General features: G+C 38.2%; 1 protein-coding gene and 1 pseudogene across 1 annotated transcript in view; both read right to left on the bottom strand.

Moving 5' to 3' along the window:
- LOC145263777 (gamma-aminobutyric acid receptor subunit beta-like) overlaps positions 1-20,161 on the bottom strand; it is a 757,317-nt gene that overhangs the window by 642,948 nt on the left and 94,208 nt on the right. The window contains exon 2 of the mRNA XM_080120830.1: positions 11,808-11,902. Within this exon, the coding sequence (XP_079976956.1) occupies positions 11,808-11,902 (95 nt within the window). The remainder of the gene's footprint in view (positions 1-11,807; positions 11,903-20,161) is intronic.
- LOC145264036 (U2 spliceosomal RNA) lies at positions 4,062-4,226 on the bottom strand (annotated as a pseudogene).

Here is a 20,161-nt window from a genome sequence, read left to right on the forward strand (position 1 = left end):
TTTAGTCAACTTCCGCCTGCCATATTCAATTTTTTTTCAATTTTACTGTCTTAACAACTGGCTTACCGGCTAAAAACCTTATCGATTTTTTTAACAAGTTCGAATCCCTTATACATATATCAAGTTTCAGGTCTGTGGACTAATAATTGCCAAAGTAGTTTGGTAGAGACCGTTCCGGCACACGGACACAGTCATTACACACACACACACACACACACACATACACACACATACACACACATACACCACACACATATATATATATATATATATATATGCATGCTGCTCTACGTTGTCCGGTCGTAAAATAGGGTTAAATATGATACTTTCATTAATGCATATTTCGTATTTGGTAATATATAGCTTGACCAAATAAAGAATGTCATGGATATGGACCGTGGTGTGTCTACAGAGACAATAAGTGCACAGTTTGATGCCAGTGTGGGAACTGTACGTACACTTATTCACGAGGAACTTAAGATGCGGAAGATTTTCGCAAATGTACCAGTTCACAACCCCGCTATTGTGACAGACTATTTGACCAAGATAAGCATCAAGACAGTTCCTCACACTCCCTATAGTCCAGACCTTGCTCACTGTGACTTATATTTATTCCCTAAGCGCAAGGAATACATTAGAGGCTGTCATGAGACAAATGCTCGTGTCAATGACCCTCGTCACAGCAAATGAGGCTATGGCATTGAAGTGGAAGAGGGTTATTAACACGCTCACACAAGAGAACTGCCATTGTTAGTGCGGTAAAACAAATACGTTGCAGCTGGAGGAGATTACTTCGAAAGGGGACTAGAGTTTAATGTGTGTACTATCAATAAAAGTGCCCATATGAAAATAAAGTCTGGAAAATTATAGAAGGCACCTCGCAGATCAGACCATTCTGAAGGACATATGTTATCATCAGAGTATTTATTTAAACAAAAAACAAAAAATACGGGGACTCGCAACGTTAAGTGAGAGATAGGTTGCAGAGAAGAAGAAAAGGCGGTACAAATCAATTTCAGTTTCTAAACTTTCTCATGAACCCTCAAAAAGCACAGATTTACTAAGCCCCAATATTCCTTTGCGAATGTGATAGAGCCATTTAATGAACACCTTATTTTTAAACTCAAAATTAATAGACCAATAAAAGTGTATCATAACTTACCGTGGAACACAATACGGTTAAATATTGCAAATAGGAAACGCCCAATCATTGAGAGGAAGAACCCTTCCTGGAGCCAGATTTATATGTTTAGCAGCAAGATGTTTGTTCACCTTACATTTTGTGTAAGTTTACGCAAGTGCGTTTATATGAATAGAACTGAGGTTATGACACAGTTATGATCTTATAAATGGAAGCTTATCGTGTTTTTATAAGACACATGTAAACAACAAGACTTCACGCTCCTTATTAAAGAGACAGGATTACGAGCCGATATCGAACCAATGTATTGATTATCCACGCTATTTAATAAATGAATTGCGCGTCATATTTCGTTTTCAGTAGGTATTATATTTTCTAGACCAGCGAGAATAGCTCGGCTTTGCCCGATCGTAAAAAAAACCCGCTTAATTATATTTTAATTAATCGCAGATTTCGTATTTATTATTACAGAGCCAATTCTCTATCAAATTTTATATTGTACCTACTTACTGGTTTAAAAAGATTAAAAAATGACTTGGATACCATCAGCTAGAATCGAAACCAAAACATTTAGCGCTTCATTCGCGTTCTCTACGGGTTAAGCTATCGATAGACAGGTAAGTAAGAAATGTTGAAATTAACATTTTCCATTCATCCAAGCAAAAACTTTACTCGTTATAAGCCATCCTTGGTGTATGATTACTATTCTAGTTGATTTAAGTGTTATGTGACCAGTAGTTTAAGAGTTTATCGATTAAATATTTTCCCACAGACAAACACATACATACATCTACTTTTTTTATTTGCATAGATTAATTAACAGTAAAAGTGTTCATATGCAGTAAAATAAACGCACTTAATATTTTTCGCTTATTTTTATTGTTTTCATTCATCATTATTTTCCATAGTATATGTTTAGTTCTATTAGTTTCCAAACATATGGTAATTCTAATCTGGGGATATTAAGTCGAAACAACTAAAATAAATTCTCCGCGAACGTTGTATTGCAATTAAATGAACAACAGGCCATAACATCAGGATTGATAGAAAATTAGAATGATATAATGACGTCTCGCGGAAAACAATACGGTTGTATTTCGCGAATAGAAAATATCCAATTACCGACTAGAAGAATTTTCGTTCCCTGAGGCTGTAAAGATAATTTGAATTCTATTCCGATGAATGCTATCTAATATTTAAGGTTTCTTCTTCAAAATTGAGTACCTTAGCTTCAACCTCACCTCAAGTAAAAAAAAAAATGTTTACTTGCCTCCAGACGAGGGCAGAGTAAGGTATAAAGTCGGCTTTTAATGTGGGGGGGGAGACAAGCCCCCCCCCAAAAAAAAGACGCACCTCTTGTCAGTAACAAAAATAAAAAAAAAATGTATCAGTCAGTAAGGATTTCGTCTCCGTTAAGCGAGACCAAAAAAATGAGTGGTGAAGTATTTGAAGACAGGTGGTATTAATTTGCTTCCCCCCACGAAAGCAAGTTAGACATAAGGCCGTGTTTTTAATATTGGCGAAAACCAGCTCTCCCCAAAAGGGGATATTCTGGCAGTGTCCAAATAAATAGTAATTGTCTCAGTATGAAAAGTTTGTATTTATTTGCTTCCCCACTGAGCAAATTAGGCACAAGGCCGTTTTTTAATGTGGAGAGTGAAGGGGACCAGCTCCTCCAAGGGGGAATTTGATAGTTACAATTGGTATTATGAGTTTCCCCTACATTGACCAAGGGCCAATTACTTAAGTGAAGCATCAGAAAAGATACTACACTTTGATCTTGGCTGTATTTATTCGCTTCCCCACTGAGCAAATTAGGCACAAGGCCGTTTTTTAATGTGAGAGAGAAGGGGGGGGGGAGGGAAAAGGGGACCAGCTCCAGAGAGGTGGGAAATGGGAGCTGGATAGTGATTTGCCAGCTGGCCTCTGTAGGGTTGCCCCTACATGGACCAGAAGATTGCAACAAGGGTAATGGTCTTTGCTTGCAGCATCTGCTGGAACAGATGGTATTTATTTGCTCCCCCACCGAGCAAATTAGGCACAAGGCCGATTTTTAATGTGAGGAGTGAAGGGGAAATGGGGACCAACTCCCCGGGGAGTAGGGGAGTTGGATAGTGACAATTGGTATGAAGGGTTTCCCCTACATTGACCAAGGTCTTATATGTGAGGTTGCCCACACATATGGCCTTTGCTTGCAGTATCTGCTGGAACAGATGGTATTTATTTGCCCCCCCCCACCGAGCAAATTAGGCACAAGGCCAATTTTTAATGTGAGGAGTGAAGGGAGGGGAAGGGAAAAAGGGGACCAGCTCCCGAGAGGTGGGAAATGGGAGCTGGTTAAAGGTCAGGCATGTGGGGTTGCCCCCACATCTGGTCTTTGCTAGTCATAGCTAGTCATAGCTTGCAGTATCTGCCGGAACAGATGGTATTTATTTGCTCCCCCACTGAGCAAATTAGGCACAAGGCCGTTTTTAATGTGAGGTAAAAACCAGCTCCCCTAAAAGTAGGCAAAAAGGGGGCACTCTGGTTACCAAAAATAATAATTGTCCCAGTATAGAGGGTTTCCCCTCCATTGACTGGTACAAATTATCTTAAGTGCAGTATCTGCCGGAACAGATGGTATTTATTTGCTCCCCCACCGAGCAAATTAGGCACAAGGCCGATTTTTAATGTGAGGAGTGAAGGGAGGGGGAAGGGAAAAAGGGGACCAGCTCCCGAGAGGTGGGAAATGGGAGCTGGTTAAAGGTCAGGCATGTGGGGTTGCCCCCACATCTGGTCTTTGCTAGTCATAGCTAGTCCTAGCTAGTCATAGCTTGCAGTATCTGCCGGAACAGATGGTATTTATTTGCTCCCCCACCGAGCAAATTAGGCACAAGGCCAAATTTTTAATGTGAGGAGTGAAGGGAGGGGGAAGGGAAAAAAGGGGACCAGCTCCCGAGAGGTGGGAAAATGGGAGCTGGTTAAAGGTCAGGCATGTGGGGTTGCCCCCACATCTGGTCTTTGCTAGTCATAGCTAGTCATAGCTTGCAGTATCTGCCGGAACAGATACTACACTTTGATCTTGGCCAAAAGGCCAAGAACAACAGGATATTTATTTACTTCCCCACTGAGCAAATTAGGCACAGGGCCGTTTTTTGATGTGGAGAGTGAAAGTGAAATGGGGACCAGCTCCCCGGGGAGTAGGGAAAATGGATAGTGACAATTGGTGTGAAGGGTTTCCCCTACATTGACCAATAACTTATATGTGGGGTTTGTGTAGGGAAACGTGCGACTTACCTAATTAGCACGTGTGCATAATTCAACGGGTCGGTCGTGGAATGAAATGCATGAAGAGAAAGAAACAAAAATTGCTGCCTTATCTCTTTATATGCCTGCAATATGACGACCCGATATGCAAGTTATTGAATTATAAGCTATTTTGGCTCTCGGTGTGCGGTGACTCGAAAAGCAGAAAATGGACAGATTCGACTTTCGCTTGATACCTGAGTTTGATGGATCTACCACTGGACCGTCTGTCGTCGAATGGGTGGAAAAGGCTGAGAAGATCCGTACACTGTGCAGAATTAAAGAACCAGCCACAGTCATTCCATTGAGGTTAACCGGAGGGGCCTATGCAGTCTACCAACAACTCGGGGATGAACCAGACTGGGATGCAATCAAACACAGCCTGTATACAGCGTTTGGTACAGATCTGTTTGTTGCATGGCAACAGTTCACGAGCCGGCGACTTCACCCCAAGTTGATGTGTACCTAGCCGACCTACAAAAGTTGTCGGTACCATTTGGTGGGGTTAACGACAAGATATTAATATGTGGCTTTTTAGTAGGCTTAACTGAGGAAGTCAGCAAACTGTTGCAGGCATCATCACGAATTGATGAATTGACAACAGACGAGTTATTAGCCCGAGCTCGAAACAAGGAACAAGAGCCAATTGCAGCAGCAAGTAGTATACAACATACAACAGTCGAACCGCATGGAAGCAATGGAGATTCTCTCCCAGGTAGTAATAAGCGTGTAGGCCTAGTGTGCCATAAATGTAGGGAGGCGAATCATTTTGCTAAGGATTGCCGGAGTGATAGGAGGTGTGTATATCCACGAGCACAGAGAACAGTACAATGCTATCGCTGCAATAATATGGGCACATATCTCGCAACTGTTCGAGAAACGACGTTGGGGGCAAGGTACTATCGCCACCCTTTCCCCATGCCAACCAATAAACACAGGATTACCGGTCATTGGCATTAAAATTGACGATGTGCAGTGTTCAGCACTCATAGACACGGGGTGTTCCCGGTCTATAGTTAGTGCACATTACTGTCAGATGTGGCGGGAGCAACCAGTCGGTATTATGACGATCAATGGTTTATCCCGAGCATGTTGTGGTGAAGGGACAGTCACGATCTGTACTGAGAAGGGTGACACAGCCAAAGTTGATGTTCTGGTGATGCAAGAAAAACCCCTTGACTATGACATGTTGATTGGAATTGATGCAATACAAGCACTAGGAGGCGTCATAATCACAGCAACTGGAGGTGTAATGCTTGGAGAAGGAAAATAAGTCTGTGCAGCCATGTCTATTGAAGAAAAGGTCTTCTGTGCTACGTTTGACGACAACGAAAAGGCGTGGACTGCAAAGTAGATATGAACTATGAGCCAGGCACCAGATCGGCTGTGCAACACCATTCCAGAGTATGCAGTTTCCACAAAGAATAGGGCCGCATATAAAGAAGAACTTCTGATGTGGAGTGATAACGGATGGTTAATACCGTACCCACAGGAACGTCTGGGACCACCCAAAGGCTTAATTCCGCTCATGGCTGTTGAACAACCTACTAAAGACAAAATTCGGCCCGTAATGGATTACCGAGAATTGAATCAACATGTTGATGCTTTCACTGGAAAGAGAGTGGCGTCAGAAAGTAAGACTAAGTAAAACTAAGAGAGTGGCGTCAGAAAGGGAATAATGTAGCACTGCTGGATTTAAAGAGAACCTACCTGCAGATACGTGTCCATGAGTCATTATGGCCATTTCAGACAGTGATAATCAAGGGAAAACGATATTGTTTGACACGTTTAGGTTTTGGCATAAACGTAGCACCCTTAATAATGACAACTATTATTAAAACTGTTTTGTATGCAGGATGAGACCACAGCAAAAGCTGCTTCAGCTTACATTGACGACATCTGCGTTAATGAGGATATAATGTCTGCAGATGTGGTTCGAGCAAAACTGGAATCGTTTGGGTTAATAAGCAAATACCCTAAGCGCCTAAAGGACGGAGTGCCTGTTTTAGGCCTAGAGGTCTATAAGAAGGGCAATACTTTGCGATGGAAGCGAGGGAGCGCAATTCCAGAGTTACCCAGTGTATTGACATGACGCATTGTGTTTTCTATTTGCGGTAAATTAGTAGGACATCTACCTGTCTGTGGATGGCTTCGATCGGCAACAGGAGTGTTAAAAAGACGAGTAACTGCAGTAATCAAAAGATGGGACGACATGGTGGATAGTGATTCTCTCCAGCAAATGATGGCTGAAATGTTGTCCAGAGTACATAGAAACGATCCTGCCCAGGGTGAGTGGCAAGTATCTGGAAACAGACTGAATGCATGGGTTGACGCAAGTTCACTGGCTACAGGTGTCGTGTTGGAACAGTTGGGTGCTGTTGTGGAAGATGCGTGCTGGCTTCGTCCGAAAAATGATGCCCAGCATATAAATTGGGCAAAACTTGATGCCACGTTAAAAGGGCTTAATCTTGCATTGCAATGGTAGGATAAGGTTGTGCATCTCCACACTGACTCATTGTGGTTGACCGACACCTTGATTGGAAAGGCTCGAGTTCAGACTAGAGCTGCAAGTGAGATGTTAGTACGAAGGAGACTGGCAATAATAAAGCGTATAGTTGACGAATACAGCTTCGTCGATGCAGAATTTGGCTGATAGCTTGACTAGAGTACCAAAGAGGTGGATTGATGTAATGAGGCAGGGATCTGATCTTTCACAACAGACATGCGCGGCCGTAACAGATCAATTAACACCTGATCAGATCCGTACAATACATCATCAGAGTGGACATCCCGGAATTCGGAGGACAACATATTTTGTCCGAAGAGTGTGTCCTTCAACTACAAGAACATCAATCAAGGCAGCTATACGCTCGTGTGAAGAGTGTCAGCGAATTGATCCGACACCGTTCCAATGGCAAAAAGGGAAGCTTGAGATGGAGGACAACTGGTATCGAGTAGGAATGGATGTAACGCATTATGAGGGCAAGCATTTTTTACCTTGATTGTGGTCCGACACGTTTCACGATATGGCGCCTGTTGACACGACAGGATACATCTAGCGTTATACGACAGTTGAGAGCTGTCTTTTTTGAACGTGGTGCCCCGCTGGAAATTCTGACTGATAACGCCACTACATTTCGATGTCAAGAATTTCAGAAATTTATGCAGGAATGGGGGATTAGAATGCGTTACCGATGTGCATATTTTCCAGAAGGTAACGGTATAGCGGAGCGGTGTCACCGCACCATTAAAAGAATTGCGACCAAGACACAGTGTTCTTTTCCAGAAGCTGTGCATTGGTATAATGTGACACCAAAGGACGATGCAACACCAGAAACTCCACCAGCTAATGGAATTTACCGCTATGAACAGTGTATAAAATGAATTGATGTCACACCATCAGTGGTTAGCGTTGTCAATACACCATATCAAGTGGGAGACCGTGTTTGGGTAAAAAACCCAAAATGCCGGGTGCACTGTAAAATTTTGCAGAGGAAAAATAGATAAAATCATAAGTCCTCAGACCATGTTGATTAATGGTGTACCACGTCATGTAAAAGATATCCACCCCTGTTATACCTCTTCTGATTCTGAGGATAATGAGGAAGATCACATACAGTTCAGGGATGATCCTGATCGCCTACTGCCCCTACAGGTGAGCATAGAAACACTACCTACAGAACCAGATGAGGGAATGGTGGAACATACTAGTGGCAATAGTGATGAGAACGATGGACTTGAAGAAGTAATACCACCAGTTCCTCATCAAAGTATCCGAGAAAGACGAATACTGCCCACCCGCCGTGATTGTGAAACACCGCCCATAGTACCACGAGAGGGGATGATGGAACATACTGAGGAAGATGGAACCGAGGAAGTGTTGCCTCCGATTATTCGAAGGAGTACCCGACAAAGACGGACACTCCCCCTTGCCCTGATTGTTAAAGCAAAGAGGGGATAATGGAACAGACTGGTGGCAATAACGGTGGTAATGAGGAAGATGGCAATGAGGAATGCTTCCCCCGATTCTTCGAAGAAGTACCCGACAAAGACGACTACCCTCCTGCCCTGTGTGTGATCATGAGATCAGGGTGGGGGAGTGCAGGGAAACGTGCGACCTACCTAATTAGCAAGTGTACATAATTCAATGGGTCGGTCGTGGAATGAAATAAATGAAGAAGAAGAAACAAAAATGGCTGCCTTATCTCTTTATATGCCTGCAATATGACGACCCGATATGCAAATGAGATGCTCCTGGTTGGAGATAAAAGAGGGTTGATTTTTTAGAGGGAGGTTCATTTTGAAGTTGGATTTCGAAGAAATAAGTTGAATTAGCAGAAGTTCGTTGGGAGTTGAGAGAAGGTGCGTTACGTATACAGAAGTTTGGAAGTTGGAAGTTTGGACAACAGTGTTAACCTTATCCAGGAAATTATTGGTGTGACGGGCGGAAGAAATAACACTCAAGTTATTGAATAATAGTTTGCTTGCAGTATCTGCCGGAACAGATACTACACGTTGATCCCGACCCGAAGGCCAAAACAATAATGTATTTATTTGCTTCCCCACTGAGCAAATTAGGCACAAGGCCGTTTTTTAATGTGGAGAGTGAAGGTAAAATGGGGACCAGCTCCTCGGAGAGTAGGGGAGCTGGATAGTGACAGTTGGTATGAAGGGTTTCCCCTACATTGACCAATAACTTATATGTGGGGTTGTCCCCACATATGGTTTTTTCTTGCAATATCTGCCGGATAAGATACTACATTTTGATCCCGTCCCGAAAGCCGAGAATAACAGAAAAAGAAAAAAAAAGCCAGATTTTTTTTCACCTCAGATATAATAGAATCGGGTTAGAAAAGTTCTCCTCCACTGACGAAAGACAGAAAAGACAAAGTATAGTATCAGAGAATATAAGATAACACGGATATAAGAGACTTCATGACCGGTCCCTACAGCTCTCTTATATCCGGGGTTCTTATATCCGTGTAGCACTGTACATTGATACAGGCTCTAATTTGAGACCAGAGAAAATCTGTTATATAGGTTTTTCTTATATTAGAGTCTCTTATACCCGGGTTACACTGTATTACATTTCGCTTCTAGTCGAGTGTAACAACAGTCACGGAAACAAGCGGACAAGCGTGGCGCGTTCGACGCTCAAAACTCGAAACCCGATCGATAGAACACGAAAGGACGGCGTATGCTCAAATTCGATCCCGTCTTAATTTGCATGTATCGAATTCGAGTATATAAAACGCCCGTATTTCTTTGACTGGAGAGAAGATATTTTTTTGCTCACTTAGAGTCATTTTGTACGTACTTCACGTGTCAGAGAGAGAGAGAGAGAGAGAGAGAGAGAGAGAGAGAGAGAGAGAGAGAGAGAGAGAGAGAGAAGAACGACGGTTCGAAAAGCGGGATACTCATTTTTAATTTAAAAAGTTACATTTAAACATACCAACAAAAAAAACAAAAAAAAAAACGAAAAAAACAAAAAACACACACAAATTCGTATGTTTTATATTTTAAGGGTGGGGATCACTTTCTCATAAGAAATATTAATAACGAACACTAACTTCCTGCCCAAGTACCGGTAAGTCTATTTGTAGAATATTTCTGACATGAGAATTCAGTGATTGGTTTTCTTTTCTGTTTTCATCAGAAATAGAATAGGATTATATTAGTAAAATATCCGCTTTCCTAGATTTGGGTAGGGGGATCTATAAAAATCATCGACTACGTCACACGCACGACAACACACACATGACAATCTGATCATGACAAAAATTACAAGTGTTTGGGTTAGTACGACTGACGATAATGAACTTAAGGAACAATCTACACACAATAGAAACGAAATCAAAAATCAACCGTAAACAAACATTGCAAGGGCACAAGATGTATCTTAAAACATTAAATATACTTTTATTATATTGTAGAATTTAAAACAATTCTTTTGTAGCAGACAATATATACACACACGGTAGAACCGCGAGATACGGTGGCTCCGGGATACGTTTTTTTCAGGTTACGATGTGGAATACGATGTTCTTACGACCTCTGGTTACGTTATTTGCACTGCCTTACAATGTTATGTATAATGTTATTTGATTATATACATGTGTATTGTATACTAATGTTTAATATGTACTGTATAAAATTTTGCTTAAGCCCCGCCATACGGCAATTTCACCTTATGATGGAAACGTCGGATATCCCGGGGTTATTTTTTGATATACTATATATATATATATATATATATATATATATATATATATATATATATATATATATATATATATAATGATTGTATAATTAGTTGCCTAGATGTGAATCCACTGAAACCCGTGTGATTATTAAAGAGTGCTTAATGGAGGACAGACCAGATATATAGTCTGTTTATTACGCAAACATTATTGGTTACATATGTGCATACATGTTTCAGTGGAATCTCAGAGAGAGATTCAAAGAGATTCACCGCATCAGATCGAGAAAAGAAACCACATAGAAACGAAAATGAAAGTTCATTCATTTTGTATATATATATATATATATATATATATATATATATATATATATATATACCAGAATGTGTAGCTGCGATGTTTCCTTACTGTGAAAAATAATTTTATATATATATATATATATATATATATATATATATATAAAATAGTTAGTGTATTTAATTACCTCATTCTCAAGAGGTCAAGAGGTTAGATATAAGGTTAGGTGTAGATTTGATGAAAGTGCTTACATGGAAAGAATTGCATTCGGACTTGGGACAACCAGATTTTCGGTCCGTGTCATTAAGTACCTATTCATTGACATCTACAATAGTTTTATCATAATCAGAGAATAATGCCAAATGTATGACATAATAAATGTAACGTAATTATTTTCTAAAGATCCAGCGGCAACAAATGTGCATGAAATCGTTTTAATAATGTCTTCCTTAGCATTAACGTCATTTCAAATATGGATGGAAATGTTTAAGGATTGAAATCTCATAAAACACACAGACACACAGACACACACACACACACACACACACACACACACACACACACACACACACACACATATATATATAGGGATAGAAGGAGGCCAGACAATGATGATATAGATAAGTAAAGTGATGAATTCCGAAATGTGACTTAACATTTTCAATTATTATTGAGTACAAACCGGTTTCAATTCATGAATTCATGAAACGTTTTTTAGATTGTAGATTATTTACATCAATTGTTTATGATCGGAGCTTTCTACATTCAAATAAATGATCGAGACTTGAAATTATTTGTTATATATATATATATATATATATATATATATATATATATATATATATATATATATATATATATATATATATATGTATATTACTCACCTTCGAATTGTGGCCTGAGTCGTATGTCATATCCTTTCAGTAATTTTTCTATGGTATCTGTGGTATTTTGAAACCGGGACTGATCACCGTACGTCCTGAAATAATAATAATAATAATAATAATAATAATAATAATAATAATAATGACAATAATAATAGTAGTAGTATTAGTAGTACTAGTAATAATAATAATAGTAGTAGTAGTAGTAGTAGTAGTAATAATAATAGTAATAATAATAGTAGTAGTAATAATAGTAATAATAGTAGTAGTAATAATAGTAATAATAGTAATAATAATAATAATAGTAGTAGTAGCAGTAGTAGTAGTAGTAGTAATAATAGTAATAATAATAATAATAATAATAATAAGAAGAAGAAGAAGAAGAAGAAGAAGAAGAAGAAGAAGGAATAGCAAAAATTTAAAAGCACAAACATATCATCTTAAGGAGATAGATCGTGATAATCATACATAAGAAGACATAACAAAACTAACAACACCTGGATTTCGCCGTTCCAGCAGTTCATAGGGTGATGAAAGAGATTATAAAAAGAAAGTAAATAAAACGGACTTTGTAAAAACCTGAAAAGGAGATAACACTACTAAATCACTACAATACCAATATATGTCAGCAGAGTCATGGAAAACTTAGAAAGTTAAAGTAAAATTAGAAGAAAATACTAGATTTTGACAGCATAACTGTTTCGGTTAGCGGAGTACCATCGAATATGTTCAGGTTTAGTCTGGCAAATTTAGAATAAGCTTTAAGAAAAACATAAGGCGTGTTTCGATTTCAATTCGATGTATGAGAAGTAATATAGGAAAGTAGTTGACGAGTATGAAGCTAGACATATTAAGTTTTTTTTTTACAAGGGTGTCACCACTTATCAAGGCCCAGAGGCCACTCGAGGATAAGGTTTAATAGGTATACATTAGTCATTGTGATTTTAGCATAGTAAACAGTGGGAATTTTGAAACTTGGATTACTTAGGGGGACGATTCAATTAGAACTTGTTCACATTGGACTTTTGCTTTTTTATTTTTCATAGGTATCAACTCATTATCAAGGCCAAGAGGCCACTCAAGGATAAGGGTTAAAGAGTGTACAGTAGAAATTGGACAATATAGTAATCATTAGTAATGAAAATTTGGTAAATTTGATAACTTATATGGAACGGCTCATCAAGAACTTATTTACGTTAGACTTGAACACAACCATATTGTAGTCAGCCAGAAAGCAGGAAAACGGAAGACAATTCCACAGGCGTGCAGTTCTAATAAAAAAGCTTTGTTCATGGAATCTACGTTTAGGTTTAGGCACAGATAAAGAGTGGGGGGAATTATTGATAGTGTTTACAGCTAGACGAGTGTTTCTTGTGAAAGTTTTGAGAGGGGGGACCATAGATTGAAGCTCAGTCGAACACTTTCCATGAAAATAACGATAAATCAGAGACAAACTCAAGTGGACGTATTATTTAATTATTGGAATACTTTTTTGAGATGATTAATTTGTACATTTTATTTATTTATTTCGGCCGATTACATGACGAAGGCCAGAGAAATAGATGGCCGAAACTTCGTTAAAACAAAAACTATAAAAAGATGAAGATAATAAACTGAAATCTATAAATATAAAAGCGAAAATGTTTGTGTGTGTGTGTGTGTGTGCGCGCGTTTTCGTGTATGTTCAAGAAAGGCTTTTTTTCGAGAACCGATCGGTCGCCTCACAGCTTCTTAAAACCTTTTATATCGCATCTAAAGGATAATATCTACGAGTTAACAACCGGGGTCGAGTTAACAACCGGGGTCGCTGTTCAAAAGATAAATATTCAACAATTTTCGATCGCCGCATGTGCATTAAGCTTTTTCGTATAATAAAATAAAAATAAATAAATAAATTAAAATAAAGCGAACAGACTCGCGGTAAATAAAACACTGTCCCGCACTCAAAGTTGACGCCATTAACTCGTCAAAAACGGGCACCTTCCAAGTCGCTCTTTTTTTCACACTATTATTTTCCAACTGCGCGTCAAGGCTTCGTTTTCTTTTTAAAACAACCAACGATTTTTATTTTCATTTATCCAAAACCACACACACCTACAAACACTCGGGCAACGCCGGGTACCACCCCGCTAGTAAATAAATGAAATATATTAAGTGAATCTACACAATTTATCTGTCAGAATAACTTGCAAATAAATATCCCTCCTCCATATATGCAAAAGAGAGATAGAGAGGGAATATATATATATATATATATATATATATATATAGAGAGAGAGAGAGACAGAGAGAGAGAGAAAGAGGGATAAAGAAAGAGACAGATAGAAAAAATGAAGGAAAGATAGAGCGGAGTTATCATTATATTCCACACTAAAATCTAATATATAAAAAGCTATATGTCTTTCTGTCGCAGGGCGGCACTAGGGTCCTGAAATGATGGAATTTTTCATGGACCGTTCTTTTATGAGTCTTTCGCCGGTTAAAATAGTTTTTTGAAGGGTGAAAAATGGGCCCAAATTAGAAAAAAAATCGTTATACATTCATCTTGTTTTTTTTTTATTTGTAATTTTTATCAGTTCGTATGCGCGTCACGTCGGTACAGTGGTAATATCACAAGCTGTGAATGCTACAGTTTTGCTTTCGGTTTCGATTCTCGCTGATGGTACCCCAAAACATCTTTTTATTTTGAAATCACGACTTTATAATAGTATATGCGAAATCTAAACAAATTAAGATATCATATTTAAGCGTATTTTACGACCGGGCAAAGCCGCATCCTCACTAGTATTATGCTAAATCCAAAGACATTAAATATAGATTTTGTCATCGCTTTTGTGTTGCTTTTTTTTGAAGAAATTATTAACTTTCCTTTGAATTTTGGTGCTTACATAGGTGACGATACATATAGAGCTGAGTGTTTCCGATTAGGATTTACGAGACCAACCGGAAATGACCGAAGTCGTTTATGCAGTGGAAAAGTGCAAAAAGGACAGACTGCACTAAACCATACGACTGCAAACATTAAGTTAACTTAGGGTTATGTTGGTGTTAAGGTTCAAACTCTTGTTTTATTTCAAAATCAATACAGTTTTATGACAATAAAATACGTTTTTGATGCATTTTCGCTCTAAAGAAACCGTAATGCCATTTTGACGTGAGGGGTTACTATTTGGGATCATGTCTAACAGGGGGATTGTGAGGAGTTGAGTAGAGAGATATCTGTTCACATAACATTTAAACGTCTGCGTGTTAGTGCAGCCAGGAAAGTAAGAAACAGAAGAAGGAATTATAAAGTACTAGCATGGGTACCCGGCGTTGCCCGGATGAGGAAAGGTGATATACTAAGGCTATTGAACAACCAACCCCCAGAAAAAAAAATCAAAACAACTTTTGTTTCCACAAATAGCAGCAAGTACCCCTGCGTGCAAAAAATAAAAATAAAAATGCCGGACTAGGCAGAATGGAACTTGTAACGCGAAAGAGGAAAAGATTGTGAAAAAAAAAAAAAAGCAAACGAGCTATCTGTCTCGGCCCAGGCGACGTATGACGTAAAGGGCCTTTGTAAATATCATTCTATAAATGCACGTTGAGAATGGTAGGCGTATAACTTGCAAAAATGTCGACGCAAAAACTGACCCCTCCTTGCAAATAACAGCCCAGTTGACCAGAACAGAATAACAGAATTAATCCTTTTGGCTAATTTTTAGATATTTTCCATGCGAGAGATTGATCTTTTTAACGATACCGATTTTGTCACGGTCCGATGCATCTGTCAAAAGTTTTTGGCAGGCATACAAACACACACATACACAAAAACACGGACATCTTTCCTTTGCATACTAGATAACAGTCCGAGGGAAGAAACAGAATAAAAAAGCTTTCCTGTAAAGTTTAGTTTTATTTTGCTACTTGTCGGGTTCTTCAGGAGTATATATATCAACTGGGGACAAATGCTATGAGTTCATTTAAATATATTCCACTATTACACTTGTAAAACAGACACTTGAATGCAATATTGCGGCAATGAGACAGAGGTTGGAGCACGTCCGATAGTGGGAGATACATTAGATTTGATATTCTGTGGAGCGACTAGTGGTTAATGCACCAGCCCGAATGTGACAACAATATTTCTTAAATACCCTCAGATGTGAATCATTTTCTAGCACGGAAGAGATAGCCCACCTTTGCAGCTGTCTTGCCAATGCGCTTAATGTATTTCTCCCAACTTATGCTGGCAGCGAATGTTTACCTCCGGAGTTTGAACGATGTACTCTCAGGCGGAGTATAATTTACCATATTAATCGGTGACTGAGAATGTTGTTTTATATAATTGTTAAAAAGAAAAGTAGCTTTATCTTAGTAGCATTAAATGCTGCCTTTCAGTTACGGCTCGATTCCACTACAATCTGACGTTTTTGTGATTGCCTTTGGTATAAAGTTGATTAATTCATACTTTTGAATACATTTATCAAATCCATTCATAACACATATTAATCGATCCTAAATTAAAGTCAAACAAAAAACAAGTGAAGCATGCATGCCCCCCCGTGAGTATTCACTGAACGAGGCATAAAAATGACTAAGTTCAGCATTTGTCCCCCTCCCGTTTAGCCCCAAAACTCCCCAGAGGGTGTCAAATTTTGGTGAAAATGAACAAACGGTCCAGTTTAACATATGCAAATTTGAGTTCTGCCCCAAGCCAAAAAAAAAAAGAAAAAAAAGAAATTACTAAGTCCATGATCCCCCATTTAGCCCCAAAAGTCCCAAAGGACTTAACATATTTAAATTTGAGTTCAATACCATACAAAACTGCGAAATAGACTGACACAGAGAATTTTGGACAAATGGAGTAAAATAGTCCCAAAAACTGGAATGTTTTTATAACTGGGGCACATCCAAGATTTATCGCGAAGTCTATACAAAATTATGTAGAAATCAGTTAGTTACAACTTTTCAGAAAGTTTTATAAAACTCCAAGGCATCAATTTTTTTAATAAGCATAAAAGTGTCAATTTTAGCCATTTTAACCCGAAAAGCACCCCTCGGGCGGCAACCGGTGTTTTCCCGGAAAATCCGTTCTGTTACTCTTTTATTCAGATCATGTTTAATATTTGTGCAAGGTTTCCAAAAATTCCAAGGCGTAGTTATCGAAAAAAAAAAAAAAAATGCGGACGGACGAGGGTGAATTCACAGGTCCACCCTCCTTTGGTTGATACCCCATTAAAAGTTCATTTTGATGGGATGTCTCCTAGCGGCTTCGGCTGCATGGAGACAGGGTAGTACCAGTCAAGGATTCGTCACTTGACACTCAGCCCAACAGGTGAGGGGCCGGGAACCGGCCCAGCACCTGTTGGACTGAGGTACACCGCCTGGGTAATACCTAGGAGGTCCACCCTCCCAGGCCTTGCCACCGGGCTTTCCGGTGGGGCAAGTTTATTGCTTGCTGCCTGAGGCGCCCCGACCGGGGAATGCCGACGGGGTTACTCAGGCAATTTTTAAAATTGCAGGAGTGCCCCTCCTTTAGGGGAACCTGCGGGGTTCCCACTTTCCGGCCTTGTGCCACATTTTGCTGAGGTGGGCAGCAAATAAATATCTACCCTCCTTTGGTTGAGGGATCAATAAATGTTTAATCTAATCTCGATATTAATTTACTCAATGTTAACATTTGACATATTACGAAAAACAGGAAAAAATTAAGCAGCACATTTTAGAGTTAACAGCTTTGATGTTAATAAAAAATGGAATTCATAAGAAAATCAATGGGAAGGTTATTAGCAATTTATAATCAAAATAGCATACTTTATATAAATATGTATTTGAGTGAAGCACACCGATCCCAAAGTCCGTTCAGATTATCGTTCTATTATTTAAACTTTCCAATGGAATGCTATTAGATGCAATCCTACAAAACCAGGTTACCTGAATCGCATTATGAGCTTATCAAAGAAATTTGCTGAATTTCCCGACGATGATGAACGGGGAATTGCAGGCTAAGCAATACATTTTCTGCGAGAAATGTGGTTATCTGAGGTTAGAGTATGAGAAATAATCTAAGAGGTAAGTAAAGCTATAGTAAAGAAGCGCCCCCCCCCCCAGCAAAAAAAAAAAAAAAGAAACTATCGTAAAAATGGAAAACCATACAAATGGTGAATTATTATTTTATTATTGGAAATATACTCACTTGGGTTATTATTCTCAAAAACTTTCGGTTGATGAAATCTACGATCTTCTACAGATGCATCTTCTTCAACTTGTTCCTTATTTATGTATCTATGTCTATCTGCCTGTCTGTATCAATGTCTGTCTGTTCTCTCTCTGTCTCTCTCTGTATCTCTCTCTCTCTCTATATATATATATATTGTTTTAGGTATCCGCATAAAAAATTAATAAGTAGATAAAATAGTCTAAGTATATATCATTAATATATCAATTTTCAGTATTTATTTCAACAGTGCTCAATGCGTGAGTAGAGCTAGGTAGTAAGTTATCAGAATATATATAACAATTAAGAAGCTTCAAAATTAATAACTCGTGTATATATAAAACAACGCAGTAACATTAATGAGCCTGACAACTTCTCACAAGGATGGAACGCGGAAAATAATTCTGTGTAGCTAAACTGCCACGTATATTTTCATAACGGGCTATATATATATATATATATATATATATATATATATATATATAATAGTGGTAGGACGATTCCAATATTTTCCCGATTCCGATACAATTCCTGATTCTGATTCTTTATAAATCTCTAATTATTCAACTATAAGATTATTACTTACCCCGATTTTCGTAAGAAACACATGTTAAATATGCAGATATTTTCCTACATTTCAAAAAACACTTGTAGAGGATGATCTATAGATTTGTACTCTACTGGCAATTTAAAATCAATAAATATTTATTATTTCATCATTATTACCAGCAATGGAAGGATTTCGTTTGAACAAAATCAATTAAAAAAAGACAAAAGAATCGTTTTGGCATCGGAAATAGGCATCAATTTTTCCGATTCCGATACCTATTCCGAGACCCCCAAATCTCCCGATTTTTCCGATTCCCGATTCCGATTAATCGTTTCAACACTAATGTATATATATATATACATATACATATTGTTTAAAAATAAGATAGATACATACATATATACATATAATATACGATTATCCGTGGCAGAACGAATAATATGAATTTTATAAGCAGAACATTTTATGCCTCCTGAAAGAGATTCAAATAAAGATATGATGGTACTCAAACTTATGTCTAGAATCCTTATTTTAATTTTAATTGTTGTTGTCTTGACAAATACTATGTAAGGGTTAACAAAAACTATATTAGCAAAAGTGTGTTACTGAAGTACACGTAATCAGTCAGGCAGAATTATCACGAATCGCTACTCGTTAGGTGAAATTACATTGAGAGTCTTTCGGCACGTCAATTATTTCCGAAATAGGTATCCCGTAACGTTTATCAAATAGCGTTACATGTACGTTGATATTAGGAAATGTTTAAGACAGTTTTTTTTTAAAATAAGAAATTGAAATTTAAACGGGATAAGGGGCGTTTTATGCCAACTTGACACTTGAATAATAACATCTTGACTTAATCGATGAAACATCGAATTTATGGATAGCTGTCGCGAAATTGAATTACAAATGTTGAAAGTAATTTGATTTAGTCGAGTAACTGCTTTAAAATAAGCAACTTTCTATTGATTAATCATATTCATAAATAGATTCGGCCTGCGTTTCTGAATTTTTGCGATGAGGATTAGTTATTCGTATTATTTGAAAATTTCGAACTACTGTTCTCATCTTGAGTGTTATTTTCACAACGTTTCGGTCAATGTAACATTTAGACTTTCTTTATGGCCCGTGGTGCAGTGGTCAGAATATTTTGAAAAATGAATTGTAAAAGTGATATTCTGATTCAATTCTCGGTGAGGGCGACCGAAAAATTACAATTGAGAATCACTTACGACGCCTATCCAATCATGGCTGACGGAACGAGAGCATTCTACCTCCATGAAGTAAATAAAGGGTTACCCTCGAAATTCCGTCCAGCAAGTGCGACAAAATACACATGAAGAAGGTCGTAGGTTACATAAACCGAAACGTGAAAATAACATTCAAGGTGGGAACAGTAGTCTGAAAGTTCCAAATATTACGAATAGACTAGGGGGTCACCGGTTATCAAGGCTCGGATACCGCTTCATGTTATGGTAAGGATTCAAAATTTTGTTTCCTTCCCCAAATGAATAAAGTTTACGACAATAAAATATATTTTTTATGCTTTTTCAACTGGAAGGAAACCGTATTGCCACGTTGACGTGATGGATTACTATTTGG

This window comes from Euprymna scolopes, chromosome 39 (genome assembly GCF_053919585.1).
Source record: "Euprymna scolopes isolate OS-2025 chromosome 39, ASM5391958v1, whole genome shotgun sequence".
NCBI classification, from domain to species: domain Eukaryota; kingdom Metazoa; phylum Mollusca; class Cephalopoda; order Sepiida; family Sepiolidae; genus Euprymna; species Euprymna scolopes.